The sequence below is a fragment of the Molossus molossus genome, unplaced genomic scaffold (genome assembly GCF_014108415.1).
Source record: "Molossus molossus isolate mMolMol1 unplaced genomic scaffold, mMolMol1.p scaffold_m16_p_7, whole genome shotgun sequence".
Lineage (NCBI taxonomy): Eukaryota > Metazoa > Chordata > Mammalia > Chiroptera > Molossidae > Molossus > Molossus molossus.
In genome coordinates this window covers 28942337-28957736 of record NW_023425401.1, presented here as the reverse complement: position 1 = coordinate 28957736, position 15400 = coordinate 28942337, and the positions used below count along the sequence as shown (strand labels likewise).

Below are 15400 nucleotides of genomic sequence, written 5' to 3'. Positions count from 1 at the left end.
CCTTTGGTAACCCTTGTAAAATCACCTACCTTCCTGAACTTCTCCATTTGCTTGTAGAGGTCTGGATCAAGCTCCTGTGACACGTCCTTCATCCATAATAATGCCCCTCTGTATTCCGTCCGGCACTGCTCCATGCGGTTCACCGTCAGCCAAGTGTCCGAGATGGCCCGATGCCGAAAAGTCTCCACTTCTTGGTGAAATCGACACAGAGGATTTCGCAAGGCCAACCTAGACCAAGGATAAGGCCACAATCTTGAAACTAAGTGGGCTAGAAATCTGAATCCTTGACAATTTACCAAGCTTAACCTCATGAGCCTAGCACAGTGCCTGGAACACAGAAGATGCTGTAGAAATGTTTGATGAATTCTAACTGAAATGCATGCGAACTGAGGTGCCAGCCAGAGATGATTAGCCATGTACTGATCTCTCAGATTACTGTTACTTAACTGTACTTTTGAGAAGTATTTCCATCAGTATTGTTGGGCATGGCTTCACGCCTAGGCAAAGAATACTCGCTGGAAGCTTGAACCAATCCTGTGTTAATGGAGAAAGGTCCAGGAATAACTATTTTCCATGTCTACTCTTGGCCACTCTCTGCCTGATGCTCCTCTGAAGGCTGGCCCGCTGGGGAGGGACGGGCCTGTGTGTGATTAGGGTCTCCCTGGCCAGGCCATTTTTGATTATTCTCCAAAGGCCTGGGCATCTGCTGCTTGACCCAACTGTCAGGGAATGAAGCACAAATAGAAGCATTTTTTAATGGTCTAGGAAGGAAGAGAAGTGCATGTACAGAGGCCTTACTATGCCATGTGTTAGGTACTTTCAGTAGGTTCTGTGATCTGATCCTTACGAAAAAACAAAACTTAAGGATATTACACCAGAAATGAATGTATGTTATACAAGGAAGTGGGTGTAAAATAATTATAATATTGGCCATAACATACTATCGTTTATTCAGCAAAAAAGAGATAATAATAATGCTTGATACATATCAAACCTTGAATAAAATATTTATTGGAGGGGGAGGGGGATACTTCCACCTTCCTACCCTAAACAGTAATATCAGATGAATTACACTCTTTAAAAAAAAAAAAAGTCATCCGCATGACGTTGCAGGGCAAAGTTTCAAAAAATGAAAATAAGATGAATATTTACATTTTAATTTAAACGCAAACTTATCCAGGTGGAGGGGACAATGGTGTCAGTGAGCTGAAGCCAGGTCCTGGCAGTTCTTCAATGTGGACGATGCCGTCCATGCAAACAGCCCCATAAGATTATGGATACAGCAATAAACTGTTTAAGGGGAAAATCCTTTTACTATTTTCTTCGGTTTTCCTTTTTGCCTATAAAGCACTGTATAAATATTCAGCACTTCTTTAAAGTCAGCTTGCTCACATTGGCCTACCTAGGTGTTGCGAGCTGTTTTCAAAGGCATATTGTTGTGTCATAAAGTAAGCCTGCGCTTTATCAGCACTGGATTAAATTTAATACTCACTATTCATCAAACTGAATGAGCAGTTGTAGCAATGACTACCAAAGAAGTCAGCACAACAAACGCTGGAGTGAAGGTGTATAAAATCGAAGCCTTCTATTGAAAGGGAGAAAAAGTCCACAGCTGTCCCCCTAAGGATCCTGTTTATTTCTGGACTCGTTTTTTTTTTTTTTTCCCCCACTTCCCTTGGCTTTTGCCATTTTTCCTAAACTGGCTGAAAGAGCATCTTGTGAATAAAATATTCCCGATTTCTTTGACTGTTGTCAAGTTGGACCAAAACTTTTGAAGATGAAATGACATGATGACAGAGATTAAGATCTTGGAGAAAAGAAAAAGACATATAAAAGCACCTCATTTTTTCCTATAACTTGTTTCATATAAAATCAGACAGGTAAAAAGCTCTTCACTTGTGGTATCAGGGACTGATCCAGACCAAGGGAAAACTCAATGAGCGGAACTATCAGGCTCCAGGGAAAGACTGTCCCACGTTTTCATTCATGAAAATCTACCCAATGGGAACAGTGGATGAAGTGCCTGAAGGTCTACTGCAAAGACATTTATCCTGCAGTGGGTGAAGGTGGAAGTGCCCAGGAAGTGCACGCAGGGTCCGGGTGAACTCTATCACGGATGCTTCGACAACAGAATACTATGCTATGGATGTTTACAAAATGTATATATAAACATAAAAAGGTGGTTTGTGTTATTTGATCAGAAAAATCAGTTTGCTAAATAACCAGCATGCAATACTTTACAAAAATTGTATGGTATAATGCTGTTTATATATATATATTTAAAATCCTGGCACATCCCAAATTATGTCCATTCAAGGTCCGAGAATTCAATGTCACGCGAGTTTTATGTAATCCTACTTCTTCATGTTTAGGAGGACTGCTGAGGATGCCAGGTACCTGGTAAGTAGCTGAGCACCGCGAAACCAGAGCCATCCTACAGGAGGCCACCGTCCAAACTGCAAAGTTGCCTAAGCTGCATTACATTACGGACTCCGGGGCAGATTGCTAGTTTGTAGCAGTGATACTTTCATGTATCGTTTGCATTGTTTTTGCTGACTTCTTTTACTGTTTTTATCTGTATCCAAAGGTCAGATTCTATAAACTTCAGGTATCAAATGTGTGCTGTGTGAGATAATTTGACATATAAGTCTGAAAGGGTATCACTAGATAGCCACATTACAAAACAACCATGTGATCAGTAATGGTAACTTTTTTAGTGATGTGTCCTGAGATTTAGTTTTGTTTCCCATAAATGGATGCTGATATTGACTTGCAGGTCTATATAAGAATTTTCCCACTGAAATTAGTAATAGTTATATGGTTAACAAACACCAATTTAAGAAAGATTTTTCAAGAATCAATTATCCTTGTATATAATAGAAAGTATCAAGGGGTCAAAACTGGATCGTCTCTATTAAAATCTGTGTGTGTGTGTGTGTGTGTGTATGGTGTTTATTTTGTTCTTTTGGTCTTTCCTGTTATTAAATTTTTCTAGAATGAAGAGTTATCATTTTCATAAGGAAAATGTTATAAAAAGATTAAAAGAAATTCAAGATTATAAGGAAACACTTTCCTTGGAAAACTGGGGTATAGAACTTTTAGAAATGGGCTCATTCAACTAGGAAAGTTGGCACCGCTCACGAGGTCAGGGTCCAGATATCATTGGGAAGAACCAAAATGCCCAGGAGTGGCACGTTCTGACATGGTAGGTCTCTCTTCCACTCCACCTGCCTTGGTCCCCACAGGAAGACGCGTGTGACAGGCCTGCCCTTGGCCCCAGGGAGGGAAAGCAGTAAGAAGAAATTAATAGGAGAAGAAAATGTTGGACAACTGAGGAAGTGAAATTTTTGTAGCCTGAATATTTTTGGAAACTACGTTTAAGCCTTATTTAGGTATAATCCTGCCTAAGACAAGTGAGTGACATTTTTGGAGGCTTGCTAGTTACTGGGGATGGAGGAGGAGAAGGTGTCAATTTCTCAGGCACAAAGTGCAACTTGTGTGCCAGGGCTCCCGCTTCTTCTCCACAGACCATAAAAATGAGTCATGGTAGCGTTAAAAAAAGAAGGCACTGACCTAGCACAATTTTCTCTGCACCAGAGCTTCCCAAACCTGAATGCGCATGGAGATCAACTGGGGATGTCCTTGAAATGCAGATTGAGACTCAGCAGTTCCGCAGTGGGGCCTAGATTCTGCATTTCTCACAGGTGCCCAGGTGGGGCGGCTGATATTGCTGTCCAGGGTCTGAGCAGAACAGTTCGGGGCATCGTGAACAATACTGCTCTAAAGTTAATTGGTCCACTGAGAGCAGAGAAGGAACCCTTCCACCTGGTCTCATTAGGCTCCCGCTTTGATCAGCTGCTGGAAGGGGACCAGGCTGATTGCTAGGGGCAAGGCTCAAGGTCAAATACAAGCCTAGGACAGTACTCAGTGATTGGCATATAAAATGCCCCCTATAGACCAGAAAAAATATGAAAAATCATTTTTAAAATTTTTAATACGGTGGGGGGAAAAAATCGTGTCTGTTATCTTAACCAGAAAATACGTACCAACAGACTAACAACTGAGAACAGAACAGCCTGTCAGTCTCAGACAACAGTCTTCTAGGAAGCACTGGGCAATTCCCCTTCGTGAGTAAGTGGGTCCCACATTCTCAGCAGATCCCCCAACCAGAGCCCCAAGGAAGGCCACACACCTTTGCTGGGAAGAAAAGCAGAGGGCCTTTCCTGTCGCCTGCATCATTTTTCCTGCTCTGGTTTTATCTTGGAAGCCTTGGGATCGGAGAAATTTCCCCAGTTCGTTTTCTTCTTGAGACAAGGCTGGTGAGGAAGAGACCAAAAGGAGCCATGAACAATGAGCATTTTTATTACAGAGCAAAGGAGAGAGACAAATCCCAAGGTCCTCTCTCCTCTAGAGTCAAAGATGAGATGAAATTAAATCCAAGTGACAGGCTACAAGGTAAGCTCCCCACCCCCTCCATTGAACTTTCATGCTGTTCTTCCATTTACAAAAACGAGAGATCGAATTCACTTGAGTACATCTGTCAGTGGGTTTGGTGCCCTGTAATCGGAACCAGAAAATGACCTCTGTACTGAAAAGCGAGCCGATAATGTGCTGCTTCGAGTCGAAATGAGAAAGATGAGTTTGTCAAGTGTGACTGTGGGAATCTTCGGTGGCTGCCGGTAATGAAGGGTCAGTTTCCTTCTGTTTTTCTCTCTCACTGACTTTTTGATCTCTGCTTTCTGAGTTACATTCTACTGGATTGTAAAGCCATTCAAACACCTTATCCATGACCCAGGTTTTCGGTTGGTGGTGGGGATGAGGATTAAGGGTGGGTAGGTTGATGGGGTTTTTAAATGCGGAGCTGGACCCAAATCTGAACTGGTTATGCCTAATCTTGGTCTTACTTTTTTTTTTTTTTTTTAGTTCATGCATAATTGGCATACAACATTGTTAGTTTCAGGTATACAACATAATGATTCGATATTTACACTGGTCCTTATATTTGAAGACAACCTCGGATGATACTACTGATGAGCCTAGTGACTGGTCCAAGCTTTCTACAGACTGGTTTGGCAGTGAATAGAAATGTCTCTCCTGACACTGCCCTTCTGTTAGAAGTATACCCTAAGTAAGTAGTAAAATGGGCTCAAAGATGTACATACAAAGATAGCCATAGCATCATTGTTTCTAAGAGCAAAACACTCTTTTTCCCTATAGTGGAGATGGTTTAATCACACACAGTGCACCCACAAAGTGAGCAGCGAGCTGTTACAAGTCACTGGTCCCGAATGCACACTCACGCACAGCTGAGCAAGGAGTGACACCAGAGCTTCCTGGAATGTATTTTGTCTACACACAGCATTTGCTAACGGATGTACTCTGAACACTACTACTCTGATTTCACATTTCACATTATCTGTCTCTAAAACTGCTTTTTATTATTATTATTTTTTTTAATCCTCACCTGAGGATATTTTTCTATTTATCATCAGATAGAGAAAAAGAGGGAGAGAGAGAAACATCAGTGTGAGAAACACACATCAACTGGTTGCCTCCTGCATGACTGGACCAGGGCAGGGGATGAACCACAACCGAGGTATGTGCCCTTGACTAGAATCAAACCTGCAACTCATTGGTCCGTGGGCCAATGCTCTAACCACTGAGCTACTGGCCAGGGCTAAAACTGCTTTTTACTTTTTGTTTTTTTTTTTAAATCCTCACCTGAGGATACTTTTTTCCATTTTATCTTCAGATAGAGGGGGGGGGGGCATCGTCGATGTGAGAGACACATCGACTGGTTGCCTCCTGCCCAAGCCCGACCAGAGCCAAACCGACCAGCACAAAAACTGCTCTTTAAAAGCTACTGGGATTCTTGTCCATTTCCACGAACCATCAGATTTCTTTGAGAATGCACCCGGTTCCTGACCCAGCCTCTCCAACGTTGGCTACAGAGTGTTCACCAGGAATCACAAACCCAAAGGTCAAGGTTAAAGTCTCTACTGCTCCCTTATTGATTTGTGACTGTGGTTCAAGCCCCACATTCCAGAGGAGAAGACACTTTTAGAATCTGTTCTTCCTGCGAGATGAATGACTATCCTCCTACCTCTTCTGTCTCAAACTCAAGTTCACTGGTCAAAGTCCCGCTCAACGGCGACTTCCTCTGTGAAGCAGTTGATCACTATTTTTCCATGATAGCAATGCCCCTCAGCATTTGTTATTAGAGTCTTTGCAGATGGGTGTGTCCATTTCCCACGAGTCTCCAAGCTTTCTCAGGACAGGGACCTCATGTAAACTATGGATTCCCCAGGTAAATGCTTGGAAAATGGAATTAACTAGAATTTCCCCTTGTTATCCCTGTATACTTTGTTTTACTTTAAATGCTTATTTGATATTTATGCCATGGTTCTATGTAGCTTTGAAAAATTTCTATAATTATAAGAATTTTTTTTTATATCTTTTATTCCTTCTTCTCTTTACTAATGTGAGACTCACACAATTTCACAATGAATCTTTCCCTATGGAGAGCAATTTCACATTCTTGTTCAGAATAGCATGAGGCCACTGTCACCATTTTTACCTTGAAGCCTCGAGTCACCTACACATGAACACATTTAGCTGAAGGCTAGGACGAAACCCATTCATGGAACCTGGGTGATTACGTGGTTGGTGAAATGTACTCTCCCCTAAATAAACCCAAGTAGGTGGAAGCAATGGAAAAAACATTTTTAGTTACTTTGCACACTTGGGGATTGAACTTGGGGTGGTGGACAGGTTTCTCCTTGAGAGCTAGACTCTGACTAATTGGCAGTGTTGCTCAGAGGGTGATGGAAAAATTTGAGCTGCATCAGGCCCTAGGTTGGATTCCTTAGAGGTGGCCATCATTTTCTGAGAAGAGACGTTTATTCCTTAACTCTAATGTTAAAAATTCAAATACTGCCTGTCCAGTGTGGTTCAGTGGACTGAGTGTCGCCCCATGGACTGAGAGGTCCTGCCTGGCTTGATTCCAGGTCAGGGCACGTGCCCGGGATGTGGCCTTGATCCCCAGTAGGGGGCGTGCAGCCGATGGATGTTTCTCTCTCACATCGATTTTCTATCTCCTTTCCTGTCTCTCTAAAAAAAAATCAATAAAAACATATTTTAAAAAAATTCAAATACTGAAATTAATTCACAGACATTTAAAATTCTTCTAAGGTAAGAGATAACTTAAAAGTTTTTTTTTGTTGTTTTGTTTTTTTTATCCTCATCCGAGGACATTTTTCCATTTTTTTGTACAGAGTGGGAGGGAGAGAGAGGAAGAGAGAGAGAGGGAAACATCGATGTGAAAGGGACACATCGAGTGGCTGCCACCTGCACGACCAACCAGGGCCGGGGACAAACTGCAACCGAGGTATATGCCCTTAGCGGGAACCGAACCCGGTCTCTCTGGACCGCAGGCCGACGCTCTAACCACTGAGCAAAACTGGCCAGGGCGAGATAACTTAAAAGTTTATGAGTTTTTACTTTACTGGGGTTTAAAAATTCAGACAAATAAAAATCTATTCATATTTAATTGCTGATTAGATTTTCCGATGTGCCCTAAAACGGCAGCTAAGGAACTATAAAAGCAATTAGCTCGGCAGCATGAATTCGCTCAGCACAGAGTGAATGAATTTATGAATGACCTAAGAGAAATGAACAAGACACATGACACCTGCTCTGATGAAGCTTCCGTGGAAGCAGCAGGGGACAGAAAATAAAAAAATATGGACTCGCAAACTCAACACCAGAGAGTAAGAGAGATTAGTAACTGCTTTGGACTGGTGGTCAAGGAAGGTACCTCTGAGCAGGTGACCCTTAAGTTGAGCTCTGAATGACAAGAAGGGGCCTCTCTTGAGATGATTAGAGACAGGACACTCCACACAGGAAACAGTGGGTGCAGAGGCCTCATGTCACACGGCGGGTGAGGACGACGAAGGCTGGAGGGGTGAGCTGTGCCCCTCACGTGGAAATTTATGAGCCAGGGTATGGAAGTCTGGATGTTATGGTAAGTGCTACTAGAGGCTTTTTGGCAGAGAAGCAGTATGTTCCAATGTACATTCTTTTAAAACTTTAAATTGTGGAATAATTTTAGGCTTATAGAAAAACTGTAAGAATTCAGAGTTCTGTATACCCTTGGTCAGCTGCCCCTAATGTTAGCATCTTACAAACACCAAGGCACAATGATCACAGCTGGGAAATGAGCACTGGTATAACAGTGTTGACTAACTAACTAACCCCAACCTTACTGGAACTTTACTAGTTTTCCCATTAAGGTTGCTCTTCCGTCCCAGGATCCCAGTGCACTGAGCTGCTGTCCCCTCAGCGCCCTCCAATCCGTGGCCGTTCTCAACCTTTCTCGTCTTTCATGACCTTGATGCCCTGTAAGAGTATCTGCCAGGACTTCTGTAGAATTCCCCTCACCATGGGTTTGTCTGAGTGCTCACTATTAGACTAGGGTTACAGGTTTAGGGGAAAGAAAGCATACACGTGGCGTGCACGGTATCTGAGCTCCATGACATCGACATGCATTTCCCTGGTGATGTTCACCTCGATCTCTTCTTCAGGGCCTGTCTACTGAGTTTCTCTACTATAAAAGGATGATTTTTCCCCTTTCATAATTCTTAAAAGTCTTGAGGGTGAAGTACATGAGACTACGCAAACATCCGGTTTCTCCTCAAACTTCCCAGCACGAATGATAACACTCGCAGAGCAGCCGAACGGCCACAGTCCTTACTGTCCTGTCTGCCTCCTGATGACCTTGCGGCGCCCTCCTTCTTCCTGTAGCTAGTCACTGGAGTTATTTTATAAGGAGGAGCTCTCTCTCCTCGTTTGTTTATTTCCGTATAGGCTTTATGCATATTTATTTTACTTTATGGGTTATAATGCAACCCAATCATTATTTATTTTGCTGCTCCAATCATTGTTGACCACTGGGAGCTCTGGGAGGGCAACCTCATTGCTCTCTGGCTCGGGGGACCATGGACTGGGGCCGGCACAGTGGAGGCAGGCAAACCAGTTAGGAAGCCGATGCAGCCAACTGGGAGAGGGAAGGTGGTGACCCAAGACACTGGCAGTGAGGGAGGAGAACCTGAGAGCTATTTAGGTGACAAAATGGACCTGTAACTGAAATGAATGAACGCAGGACACAGAGATGGGTGTGTGTGTGTGTGTGTGTGTGTGTGTGTGGTGTGCCATGTGCCTGATTTCCTCACTGCTCGAGACTATGGAGTTACAGGTGTGGAGAAGTCTTAGCTCCAACACTAGTAAGTAGTAACACAGATCGTTTATGGAATTCTGCCTCTAAGTCCTAGGACTTTGTACTTACCCCAAATCGTCTCAATAAAACCTTACTAATGAAGGAAAAAGACCAGTGGTTAATTCGTGATTATTGGAAAGGTTTGGCGGCAGTCAGAAACAGAAAAAGTTCCCATTTAGTCTCAGAAATATAGAAATTGTACTATTGCCATCACCTACCAGGGGAAATAGAAAAACATACCAACATACAACTTTGTATTTATTAGCATTTCAGAGACAACTCTGTTGGTAACCATTTTAAGACAGGATCACCATGGGAAAGTCTTGTTCCCTAATAACACAACATCCAACATAAAAATGTTGATGAGGAAGTGTTATCAATAAAACATTGTCAGTGAAGTCACTGTATGTGCCTTTTCACTCCATCTGGTCCTTTTTAAAAGAACAAAATTAGAAATAAGAGAGCCAGGGCAATCTAGAAAACAAAAAACAAATTAAAAAATTCCCAGGCTATAAACACTGAGAAAACTTTTTTATAATTAGAAAAATAAATGGCATGTACTTAATCAGGGAGACCCAATTCAAAAATCCTTCTGTTTTTGTACCTGCATTGAAAAATAAACAGCCTATGTAAAGGATTTCGGATAAAATTATTAAAGACTCTCCTCTCTACCACTCAAAGAGCAAAGACAGATACTCCTAACTAGTAGTTTTGTTTTTGGTCTTACTTCCTAAACATGTGCAATGAAACAGTAGGGCAAAATATCCTATTTCTAACTGACCAACATTCACACTTATGGTATACTTACAGCATATTCTCTTTTGATAGAGTACAATTGCTTTAGACAAGTCCAAACAGGTTCTCTGAATTGAATGAAACAGCTGTAATAAAAATACAAACAAAATGCTAAATAAAACACACAGCAGTGAAATAAAAAAATAATTACACTGAACATCATCACGGTGTTTGATCTGCCCACTGAAAACAAAATCACATGCCCACATGTGCTTGGTGCTACGTGGTGTACTACACAGAAACCGCGCCTGAAGCCTTCCAATGTGCTCCTATTGTTCTGTACTTATTGGAATTCACCATCTCTGCCATCTAAATGAAGATCTGCAGAACAACGATTTCCTCCAGACAACTGAAATAATAGCTGAAAAACAGAAATCCTAAGTGAAGGTCCCAAGTAGAGGACTTGGAAAACCAGAGCCCCAATATTCATTCATAATCTAATTTATTTCTTTTACCACTTTCTGTCTTTTTTTTTTTTAATGGAGAATCTGTCAATTAAGCATCATATTTAAAACATGTAATTAGCTTAGTCTGTGATCCTAATGTCCTCTGTGGCATGCTACAACAACTCTATAAAAAGCAAACAAAAATCAATCAGCTGAATGTTCTGTCTGTTTAGAAGACATCTGGTGAAATAGAGCTTATCTAGCAGGCCCATCGCTCCGTATTTTCCCAATGATTTCATAAAATATACAGAGAAGAAACCGAATGTCATGCTCTATAGCCATCACAGAAGAAATGACAGGAAAAGCAGGTGGGCTGTACTTTTAACTCATCATGGACCTGGTCTTTGCGTCAGAAACTGAGACAGCTCAGGAGACGATGGAACAGATACTTCACACTTTCTCTACCAACCCGGAGGCCAGGGCTGATATCAATTAGAAAACCTGGCAGACAAACAGGCAAGGTTTCCCTTGTCCCCCTCGAGCTGACTGGCCCTGGTGATGTAGCAATTATGACCTGGTACTACAAAGCACTTCATGATTTTAGTCCAAACAGACGATCTGCTTCATAATATAGATGACCAGATGAATAAAAATGAAGGCATACATATATACTTAAAAGATTAAAACTATTCCCAGGAATGCTTATTATGATAAAACTTGGACACAAAGAGTATAAATTTTACTGGATCTCATTTCATTTTAATGCATCCTCTACCTCTTTAGAAAAGAAAACAACAACAACAACCCTTTACCATAAAACAAAGTAGAAAATCAGCAGTCAGAAGTCTGTTCCCTAACAAATGCTTGATATCAGTATTCTGGGTCACAAACCACCAACACACAGTAACTCTCAAATACGGGAGCAAGGACATTCAAAACGTGCATTCAGGATCTGATCTGTTGTTACTGGTCACTTTTTAATACCGAGGTATAAATTAAATACAGTAAAAACGAAGACCTCTGCAGTGTTAGTTCTGTGAGTCTGACAAGTGTACACACTCTTGTAACCACACCCAAAATAAGATAAGAAACATTTCCACCATCTGGTCGGTCTCTGCTGTGGCAGCCACTGAAAGACTTCTGTCAGGTTAGTTTCGCTTGTCCTTGTACTTAAGCACTATTTTTGAGACAATGATTTTACTGACAAGCGATTCTGACAAATATTTGCACTTAGTGTAACATTTCTACATTAACTTCCCAACAGATTGTAATGAGATCTGACCATTATTTTAGCTTGGCACACAGCTTTCTGTGCCAGCAGAATAAAAGTTCTTGTTTTAGAGGCTTGCCCTGTGTGGATAACAGTGTAAGATCACATCATAATGGTTTGTACATCGATTTTGTATGTTTTATTGATGGAATCCAGTCTCTATCTAAACATGAACATTGGTATTAACATTTCTGCAACAGAAACTTTTATCATGTGTAAAATTACTAGTCACACCAAAGTACTTTGGATGCTCTGTGCCTAGGACAGCAGCTACTTGGATTCAAGTAGAGTTGATTCAGTAAAAATTCTGCTGCAAGAGTCTAAATAGAAGTATAAAATGGCTGTATTGTGTTTAATGTACTAAGAATTAACATGTTAAATTCCTTTTTCAATGAGGCTTGTATTGACTACATAAGGCTATAAGATGTGAAAAACATTCGTAACTTACAATAATTTCAACTATATTTAGAATGCTAACATCAGAATAGATACCTTCTGGTGGTACTTTTCTCCACTGGAGCTATCTCCATTAGAACATCCCTGTTAAACCCAGCTTCTATTTGAACAATTCCAAAGACAGGGGAAGGATTGGGAACTAATATCAATTGCATTAACATATACACTTGTTCAGTTAATAGTTCCTGAATGTGTACTGTGTGACTAGCTGAGGGCACAGTGGTGCATGAGGCTGACATGGAATTTGACCTCCTAGTGGAAGAAGGATAGGTAAACCAACCAACACTTGAGATAATTTCATGAGAGATGAGTACGATGAATAGTGGCCCTGGGTCTGGTTCTACCCTTGGATGCATAGCATGAATTATCCCTCTTCCATATGACAGACTTACCTATACAACAGACAACTAACCTATCTCCCTTAAAGCTCTCCCTCCATTCCAATATAATCATGGTTTCCACCATCCTGGCCACCCTTCTTGGAAAGCTTCCTGAAATCTTGAGCTTTTTATTTCAGTCCTATTAAATATTCAGCTCATTAATTTTAGCTTATATATTAAATCTGGAGATCACTTTGAATTCTTTCAGGTCATGTTTTTCCTCTCAGTACCCTGTCATTCATAGAAGTACACTTTTAAAAATTTAATCTTAACTACCAGCAAAATATCCAGGAAGACGGGGAGTCAGTGGGCCTTCTACCAGTTACGTTGGTATTCCAAAATCAACCAGATAGGAATTCAGCCTCCTGTATTATTAATCAGTCTCACTAAACATCTGCTTAGTGAATTCACTAATTTTCCAGGGTAGAACACCAAGCCTACTGGAATCTACTTTTCAGGACCTTTGGTTGTCATTCTGATTTTTTTCTTTTTTTTTTTAATTACTGATTTTAGAGAGAGAGGAAGGAAGAAGGAGAGAGAGAGACAAAGAAACATCATGTGAGAGAGAAACATCGATCGGATGCCTCCTATACATGGCCTGACTGAGCATCGAACCCACAACACTTTGGTGCACAGGACGATGCTTCAACAAACTGAGCCCCTTGGGCCAGGGTCCTTTTTCCTTTTTTTTTTTTTAATCCTCACCCGAGGACATTTTTCCTTTTTTTGTACAGATAGAGTGGGAGGGAGAGAGAGGAAGAGAGAGAGAAACATCGATGTGAAAGGGACACATCGAGTCGCTGCCACCCGCACGACCAACCAGGGCCGGGGACAAACTGCAACCGAAGTACGTGCCCTTGGCGGGAACCAAACCCGGGTCTCTCCGGACCACAGGCCGACGCTCTAACCACTGAGCAAAACTGGCCAGGGCGTGTTTTTTTTTGATCCTCACCCGAGGACATTTTTTCATTTTTTGTACAGATAGAGTGGGAGAAAGAGGAAGGGAGAGAGAGAGAGAAACATCGACGTGAAGGGACACATCGAATGGCTGCCACCTGTACGACCAACCAGGGCCGGGGACAAACTGCAACCAAGGTACGTGCCCTTAGCGGGAACCGAACCCGGGTCTCTCCGGACCGCAGGCCGACGCTCTAACCACTGAGCAAAACTGGCCAGGGCCTTTTTTCTTTTATTCTTTGTTACAGATGTTTTTCCTTTTTACCTCATTGACACCCTTCTCCCAATTCCACACCCCCCCCAGCACTGCTGTCTATGTCCATGGTTACGCATACATGCATACAAGTTCTGTGGTTTATCTCCCCCCTCCCCGGACCCCATCTCCCTCTTGAGGTTTGTCAGTCTGTACCCTACTTCTATGTCCTGGGTCTATTTTGTTCATCAGCTTGAACATTTGCCAGACCCTAGTGTTGACATCACTAGCGGCGGTTCTTTAATTGCATTAACATTTACCGACAAACACTTACTGAGAATTTACCACATGCTACGCATTCCAACTAAGTGCAAAAAATAAATGAGTAACTGAGGTATGTGGGGAGTTACATGAGCATTTGTGGTTTATTTTTGTTTCTGATTTTTTAATAATAGGCTGGGATTGAGTTTATCTGTTCCCAGATTTCCCTCATGAACTAGTTGTTCACAATAGATTTCAAACAGAAAGCGCACCTATGCTTGCCCAGGTGAGTCCACTCTGGGACCATGACTGCAGCAGGGTGACGGCTGGGACAGAGAGAAACCCGGTGCTCACCTCCAGCTTGGCATCCAGGTCCGCGTCAGAGGCCACAACGTGCTCGTCTTCCTTCTTCCCCGTGGCTTTGATGAAGGCCTGCTTCGTTTCCCAGTACTTCTGCTGCATCTTGTTTACGACGGACTTATCCTGAGCATAGCGATCCTGTAAGTCCCAGGGGTAACTGCTAAAACACATTGAGAGAGCTCTTTTATTCACGACCTTTATAATGACCAAGAGGGTTCAATGTGAACAAACTTAGCCAAACATTATACATTTGCAACATCGATAAACACAAATTCTTTCTTTGATGGTTATTACACCATAAAAGTTAATCAGCTTGGACTCCAAAACCTTAAAATTAGTGGAGAAATAAAATAACATTTAGGAAATGGAGAAACTGAACCTTGCAGAGAGTTTAGATATCAACAGGTAGGACACACCCCTTGAAGAAGGGAAGAAAGTGAGGCCTAGCCAGGCAGGGTGACAGGCTTAAGTCAGCCGTGAGTCAGAGATAAAGCCAGACCCCAATGTCCTCTCCACTCTGGCATTACAGCCAACAGAAGTGATGGCAGAAATGCAGAGATAAGGGGCTGAAAAACAGCATGCTTAAAATCTGTCACAGAGGTGCCTAAAATAGTCAAACTCATAGAATCGGAGAGTAGAATGGTGGCTACCAGGGGCTGGATGGGGTGAGGAGGAAATGGGAAATTGCTAATCCGTGGTCATAAAGTTTCAATTATGCTAGATAAATAAATTCTAGAGATACAACACTGCGCCTAGAATTAACAACGAGCATTGTACACTTAAAAAATTGTTAAGAGGGTAGACTTCTTACCAAAGTCAAGTAAAATCTAAAAACATTGAAAAAATATCTATTACAGCCCAGCTGGTGCGGCTCAGTGGATTGAGCATCGTCCCATGGACTAAGAGGTCCCCCTCGATTCCCAGAGAAGTCACGTGCCCAGGTTGTGGGCTCCATCCCCATTAGGGGGCATGCAGGAGGCAGCCAATTGATGTATCTTTCTCACATCAATGTTTCTCTCTTGCACATCAGTGTGTCTCTCTCTTCCTTTCTCTCTAAAAAAAAATCAA

At 42.0% G+C, this 15400-nt stretch overlaps 1 protein-coding gene across 3 annotated transcripts in view; it reads right to left on the bottom strand.

The window, feature by feature from the left end:
* The window catches only part of ICA1 (islet cell autoantigen 1), a 147561-nt gene that overhangs the window by 104951 nt on the left and 27210 nt on the right, over window positions 1-15400 (bottom strand). For 2 of the 3 annotated variants that reach the window (XM_036246877.1, XM_036246876.1), the window contains exons 3-6: window positions 14327-14492; window positions 10083-10155; window positions 4193-4316; window positions 30-228 (exon numbers count right to left, since the gene is read on the bottom strand). In XM_036246877.1, coding sequence (XP_036102770.1) covers window positions 30-228; window positions 4193-4316; window positions 10083-10155; window positions 14327-14492 — 562 coding nt within the window. The remainder of the gene's footprint in view (window positions 1-29; window positions 229-4192; window positions 4317-10082; window positions 10156-14326; window positions 14493-15400) is intronic. The other variant, XM_036246878.1, reaches the window with a different exon arrangement.